Source organism: Aegilops tauschii, chromosome 5, assembly GCF_002575655.3.
Source record: "Aegilops tauschii subsp. strangulata cultivar AL8/78 chromosome 5, Aet v6.0, whole genome shotgun sequence".
NCBI lineage: Eukaryota > Viridiplantae > Streptophyta > Magnoliopsida > Poales > Poaceae > Aegilops > Aegilops tauschii.
In genome coordinates, this window is record NC_053039.3 from 388,577,555 (window position 1) to 388,583,944 (window position 6,390).

At 58.1% G+C, this 6,390-nt stretch overlaps 2 protein-coding genes across 3 annotated transcripts; one reads left to right on the forward strand and one right to left on the reverse strand.

The window, feature by feature from the left end:
- The first annotated feature begins 87 nt into the window (after window positions 1–87).
- LOC109762777 (uncharacterized) lies at window positions 88–3,431 on the forward strand. Its single transcript, XM_020321649.4, has 4 exons — window positions 88–829; window positions 1,896–2,179; window positions 2,316–2,543; window positions 2,657–3,431. The coding sequence occupies exons 1-4, from the start codon at window positions 421–423 to the stop codon at window positions 3,107–3,109; spliced, it is 1,374 nt and encodes a 457-aa protein (XP_020177238.1). The 5' UTR covers window positions 88–420; the 3' UTR covers window positions 3,110–3,431.
- Window positions 3,389–6,186, reverse strand: LOC109762776 (IRK-interacting protein). Of its 2 annotated transcripts, none has more exons than XM_020321647.4 (2): window positions 5,604–6,186; window positions 3,389–5,154 (listed from the first exon to the last, which is right to left on the reverse strand). In XM_020321647.4, the coding sequence occupies exons 1-2, from the start codon at window positions 5,880–5,882 to the stop codon at window positions 3,583–3,585; spliced, it is 1,851 nt and encodes a 616-aa protein (XP_020177236.1). In that variant the 5' UTR covers window positions 5,883–6,186; the 3' UTR covers window positions 3,389–3,582. The 2 variants fall into 2 exon arrangements, with proteins under 2 accessions (XP_020177236.1, XP_020177237.1); XM_020321648.4 differs by lacking the exon at window positions 5,604–6,186 and adding an exon at window positions 5,312–5,592.
- Between the last annotated feature and the right edge of the window lie 204 nt (window positions 6,187–6,390).

Sequence of the window (6,390 nt, forward strand, 5' to 3'; positions counted from 1 at the left end):
AGGACGACGGCGACCTGATCACCCCGTCACCCCACCCGTGTCCCCCTCTCATTAAAAGGGAACCCTCCCTCGCCGCGCACGTACACACTGCCGGCTCGGCAAGCGCACGGGGAGGGAGAAAAAAAAATACTCTGGTGAGCAGCGCGCCGGCCGCTCTCCGGCGTCGTCCTGAGCCAAGGGATACGAGGAGAGCCGGAGGAGATCGAGCCGCCGAGCCCCTCCCCGTCTCCATCCCCTGGCCCACTCCCTCCGGTGGAAGATCAAGATCCCCGCGCGCCTCACGGGCGGTACGTGACTGACTGCTCCCCTGCCGCCCGCACCACTTGGCTGCCGGCGCCGGCCCAAAGCGGGCAGCGCGCGCGCGGTGACCGCTTCTGGGGGGGGGGGGGGGGGGGGGGGGGGGCCTAGCTCTAGCGGGCCATGGAGCAGGAGGAGGGGCGGAGGAAGCGGGAGGCGGCGGTGGTGGTGGTGCTGGAGTGCGTGGCGGGGAGCTCCAAGGCGGAGGAGTGGGGCGGCGGCGGCGCCGTGGTGCAGGAGGGCGACGTGGTGGAGTCGGTCCGGGTCGGGCTGGGCTCCGGCGCGGCCTCCCTGGACGCGCCCTTCAAGGGCGGCCGGGCCGGGCTCCACAAGGCGCTGCACAAGGCGTTCAAGCGCGGCGACACCTCCGTGGAGGTGCGCGTCCGCGGCGGCAAGGACCTGCAGGCCTGCATCCTGCCGCACCCCGGCGGCGCCAGCGCCCGCAAGCAGTACGTGCTCCGCTCCCTCCACGACCCCAACTACGTGCTCGGCTTCGGCGATCGCCTCGAGAGCGACTGCCTCGTCCTCCAAGGTACGTAATCAATTCAATCAGACAATCACACAGCCAGCTCTTCCTCACCCCAAAGAGCCACTCCTGAATTTCATGGACTGAAATTGCGTGATTTGATAGTGATATCTGCTGCTGAATTATGTGTGAACTGGATAGTTTTGCTGTCAATTCTCGATGTGAAACGTATGCGTGCGTGGATATCTCAGCATGAACGCTAGTAAGAAAACATAGAGGAGTATCAGCCAGATAGATTCGATATGGGCTGTCTTTCATTTCAGCACGTACGCATGGCCTATGTGGTTTGCGTCAGTTGCGAAAAGACAAGCTTGCTGTCAAGTCTGAGGTTCAGACTAGATGGGGAATATTCTGATCGGCTGATCTTTCAGCAGCATTGTTGGAAAGCAATTTTCCTTCATTTCATATTCACATCCATTCTTCCACAATGTTATGATATAAAACCAATGTGCATGTAGTTGTCACTAACTAGAAGTTATGATAGCTACATGAACAGAAAACAAAGGAGGCAAAAGTGGAATGAGAAGATAGTAAAGTAGGGAGAACGGGAAGACATCGCTGAAACGTGTCAAGGAAATTGACCATCTGTGTAGGTGGTGGTCAATTCCTCCCATAGTACGTCCCTGCCTCGTGCGTTTCACTCGTTTTCTTGTCTCCGCCGGGGAATGTGTCATGGTCGACTCTTGACGACGTGGTGGTCCTTGTAAACAGCCATCGTTTCGTTTGTGGCTTCCTGGCTTTCTGACCATGCATGACTTAACATCCATCTAGAAGTTTTTGGCAAACAAACTAAATAAATTATCTACAAGTTGATGTTTACTACTCCCTCCGTTCCAAAATAAGTGCTATTGTTTGATTGTCTACTAATTACAATTGTTCGCAATTTCTGACTGTTCATTTTACGGCAAAACCACACATGTTCACTTCTTGAAAACCCTTTGGCGGTGCTTCTGGATACTTAGTTGATGCTTCCACTCACAAATGATGTATAGTTTGCACACAGTATATAAGCAATGCTTTATTGTGATGACCTTGACATGTAAAAATACTTCCTCTTCTCCCTTGGCAAAAGGCACAAGAGGCACAAGAGTTGCATCGGCGCTGAGCCGGGCGCAGCTTCAGGACGGGTACGTCACGTATCCATGGGACAAGAAGATGCGCGACTCGCTGCGCACGCCCAACTCGAGCTGCTTCCTCTCGATGCTTGTCCTCCCCAAGGCGCTGGACCTCAACGCGTGCCGGTACGAGTCCTTCGAGGACACGTTGGCTCGTGCCAACACATGGCTCTACTCGTCGCAGGACTCGGGGATCCCCATCGAGTTCATGAATCTGCAGAGCGAAGCTCTTCTCACCAAGGTGCATATATCTTGACTTCAGAAATTTCCTACTAGAACAAACTTTGAAACCTTCAGTTGGTTTGCACCTGACAATAACCAGTCAAGGTTCAGTTTGATTGGATAGTGATTTCATCCTCACACCCTCCATTGTTCAGATATCTGGGGAGACGGCGTCTGCGACTGTCAACTCCGGGTCGTTGTCCGACATGTCGAACCTCGTGAACGCGACGCTCTACGGTTTCGAGGATTACCACGGGGTGGACATCGGCGTCGTGAAGGCGGCCCGGCTTTGGTACAGCTCCACGGCGGGAGAAATGCCGCTAGAGATCCAGCTTCAAGAAGGTGACACCAGGCTAGGATTCGCCGTGAGCCGTACTGAAGAGGTTCATTTTCAGTTTTGCTGTACACAATATCCAATATCGACATTCAGTCAAAAACGCACTTCAGCATTCAGAAACATCCATCTAACCTACCGCGTCACCTTTGTTTCATCCAGGGTTTCATCTACATATCTTCGGTGGTCGACGACGACGAGGACAGCGAGGCGCCGTCGACGCGGTCCGGGCTCCGCGATCTGTTCAACCGGGCGAAAGTGGCATCCAAGCTGTTGATCATATCAAGGGTGTCCAACGAGAAGGTCCTCCCCTGGATGATCTCCAGCTCAGGCGCGGTCCGTTGCTTCGACACCATCTCCCTCAGCCAGAAGCTCTCCCTGCACCGCCTCGCGCTGCAGCCCATCCAGCTACACCTGCTCATGTGGGAGAAGCCCGTCGGTGTCGCGGCGCAGAGCGTCGTTCTTTCTCCGAAAATGCCCTTCCCGCTGTCGTTGCCTCCTCAGGTACCCCTAAGCATCATCGAGAGCCCTGAACATAGAGTAGATGCTGAGGAAGGATTTGTGTTGGATTCGTCGTTTCGGCTCGATGATTCTCCGGTCAGCAACTGGGTGTGATCTCAGCTTTCCTCTTCCGATAAAGGGTGGATTTTATTGACTCAAAATGAAGCATCAGGTGGATACAAACACAATGAGGACCCCAGCTTTCCTGATGGGCACATGTAATGTCTTCATCTTCTCTAGTTCTCTAGGCAGTGCTGCTTAGTTTGTCCTAGAGAAGTAGTGTTCAGATTTCAGAACCATTGTAGGTTTCTGAAGTAATCAGGGGAGATTGCTTTCATAGCATCTGAACATCATGTTGTGATACATACATAGTCTTTGACTCTTTGTTCAGCATGGCATAAACAATGGAGGAATATATATTACTCATTTCCTTGTACTCGGGTGCTCAATTGCCTACTCTGAATTTACTGACAAACATGAGATGGATCAGCATTCTGACATTTAAGTTACCCTCACACCACACTAGCTAGCCATACAATGAACATGTTAAACAAAGTTACACATAATGAACATGACAGAAAGTTATGCTACTGGTCTAGCTGTTTTGTTGTGAGGACCTTGCACTTGAGCACTCGATCTTGGACATAGAACCCCGGCATCACCATGACCTTCACCCTCAACGGATCCTGGACCTGCCGCCGGTCCGGCAGGATGTCCTCCATGTACGCCTGGTCGAACGCCCGGCCGTCCTCGACCCGCAGGATGGGCAGCGGCGGCGCGAAGGAGAAGGCGAGCAGGTGGAGCAGCCAGACGCACTTGGTGGCGACGAAGAAGCACTGCAGCAGCTGCTCCGGCCACGGCCACGACCAGCTCAGCGCGGCCACCACGCAGCTCATCTTCTGGTCGCAGAACCGGCTGAGGTCCTCGCTGTAGTACCTGGTGCCCTTCCGCAGCACCTCGCTCCAGCTCAGGTTGCGCAGCGCCACGAAGGACGCGAAGCTCTCCCGCCGGCCCTGCCCCGGGTCCAGGTGCCTCGCCGCGCCGTTCCGCTGGAAGCTCGGGTTCTCGAAGTCCTGGTAGAGAGTCTGGTTCATGATCGCCTCCAGGTGGTACAGCACGGCCTTGGAGCAGTGCCGGCCGGCGATGGCGAGCTGGTGCGGCCGGAGCAGCTGGTTCAGCTTGTCTGACAGCCCGTTGTCCGGCTCCTCCACCTGCTGGATCAGCGCCTTGCAGAGCTGCTTCACGGAGAGGCGCGCCTCGGAGGCGATCTGCAGGAACCCTTCCACCATGGCCTCGTGGCTCACCGGCATGCCGTTGCCCGGCAGCTCTCGGCTCGCCCCGATCGACCTCGACGACGACATCCGCGAGTGGGACTGCGTGTCGGTGCCGCCGCTGTGGTCCGTCGCTTGCCGCAGGGCCTTCTTGAGCTCCGAGCAGTAGGCTTCCAGGCTCATCATCTTGGTGGTCAGCTCGCCCAGCGACGACCTCATCTCGGCGGCGTCCTCCTGCGCGGCGTCCCGGTGCGCGTTGGCCTCCGCGAGCTCCTTCCTGAGGGAGTCTAGCGACAGCAGCCCCCACTCCTTGAGGAGCTGTGACATGTTCCCGCGCTCGATGACGGCGGCGGTCGGCGGCGGCGTCTCCGGCTTTGCCTTCTTCTTCGCCTTGGCGAAGAGCCATGAGAGGATCTGCGACCCTCTCTGCTTTGCCCGGGAGTGCGCCGATGGCGGGGGCTGGTTGCTGGACGAGAATGGCACCCTGTTGCTGCTGCCGAGGAATCTCAGGGCTTCGGCGTCGCTCCCACCGTTGTCCCTGCCGATCGTCGCCGGCCGGAATGCGCCGCCGGACGAGGACGGCACCTTGAACTCTGCCACTCTCCCGGCCGACGCCGGGAAACGGCCGGCAAGCGGCGCGGACTGCAGAAAGGCCGGATGGATCCGGTTCACGCCTCTGCTCCGGAGGTGATTCTCGCTGGCGTAGTGGAAGTCGCTGTTGCAGGAGGAGAAGCCGTTGATGCACTCGTCGTAGTCCGAGTAGGCCGCCTCGTCGCCGACGCCGCCGCGGTCCAAGGTGATGCCGCCCCAGTTCTCGGACCGGCTCCGATTGTCATGGCAGATGTCGTTGAGTCCAGCCGCCATCGCCATGGGCTCCTCGTCGTAAGTCTGCGCGCACAATGTTGAGCAAGCAGGTCAGAAAAAATGCTATCTGTGACGGGGCGAATTGGATTATGATGCAAGGATGCAATTCGGTGACCAGAAGCATGCACCACAAACTGTGGACAGTGACCAGAAGCAAAGCAAGCACCACCAATGATCATACCCTAGTGGGCACCGATGGCGACCATGAGAGATTCTGAATGAACATTACTGCAGGTAAAGCTAGCAACTGTTGCTACTTGCTAGTCGTACCGCCTTCTGCCTACCGCCGCTGCCGCTGCCGCTGCATCGAGCACTAAATGCAGCGGCTGCAGGAACTCCCACGGCAAGAACAGTTGGCGATTCGAGAACTAAATGGGGCGCCTCTACCACCAACGCCGCCGCTTGAACCGAGAAGAGCAACCAAGAAGGCGCAAGCCATCACGGCAACACGCAGAGAAGCTGGCAGTGCTCACCGGAGTAAACACGGGGTAGTCCTCGTCTACGGCGGCGGTGACCGTGGTCCGGGAGCGCGCGGGGGACGCGGCCGGCGGGAGGCGGATGGTGGCCGGGCTGCGGCTGGCGCTGGCGCGGGCGCCGGCATTGGGCGGTGCGGCGCGCTGGCGGAGGGCGGCGTGGAGCGCGCGCAGCTCGACGGCCTTGGCGACGGCGGCCTGGACCTCCTGCCGGGTGGCCGGGAGCGGGACCCTGGACGGCGCCGCGTGGTCGGAGGCCTCGGCGGCCGCCATGGCCATGGCGCCACACCACTACGAGACTGATGAACAGTGACGGGTCAAAGGCTGCGCCCTCGGCCGCTGCCGCTCTAAGGCTGTGCTGATGCAGTGATGCCGCTGGACGGGCGCTGCGGGGCTGGGCCGGAAGAAGGAGTTTTCTTGGGATTCGCGGCCAGGGATGGCACGGGTGGGGAGGTGGGGCGGGGAGAAGGAATGGAGCGGAGGGGAAGGGAACAGTGGAATTCGTGGGGAGAGAGGGACTGGTTGGTGCGGCGGACGCGAGCGAGCGAGTGAGGTGGTGGAGGTGGACGTGGAGCGGTGGAGGGGGAGGGGAGGGAGGGAACTGCGCATTTTGAAGAGGCTGGCAGCCTCTTTTGGGCTTTTCGCTTGTCGCTTTTGATTGGCGGTGCAAGTATTATTAAACGGGTGAGGAGTACTGCTGCTAATTTACTTTGCTTGCTGCTTGGAGCAGCCGATTCGTCCCTTCCAATCCAAACCAAGATTTAAGGTCGCTTTGCACCTGTGTGCA

Bases quoted from the DNA above. Each gene is read 5' to 3' on its own strand.
- LOC109762777 (XM_020321649.4), top strand. From the start codon at position 421: ATGGAGCAGGAGGAGGGGCGGAGGAAGCGGGAGGCGGCGGTGGTGGTG. The intron at 830-1,895 runs GTACGTAATCAA...CCTTGGCAAAAG, and splicing joins CGACTGCCTCGTCCTCCAAG to GCACAAGAGGCACAAGAGTT. The intron at 2,544-2,656 runs GTTCATTTTCAG...TGTTTCATCCAG, and splicing joins CCGTGAGCCGTACTGAAGAG to GGTTTCATCTACATATCTTC.
- LOC109762776 (XM_020321647.4), bottom strand. From the start codon at position 5,882: ATGGCCATGGCGGCCGCCGAGGCCTCCGACCACGCGGCGCCGTCCAGG. The intron at 5,155-5,603 runs GTGAGCACTGCC...TTGTGCGCGCAG, and splicing joins ACTACCCCGTGTTTACTCCG to ACTTACGACGAGGAGCCCAT.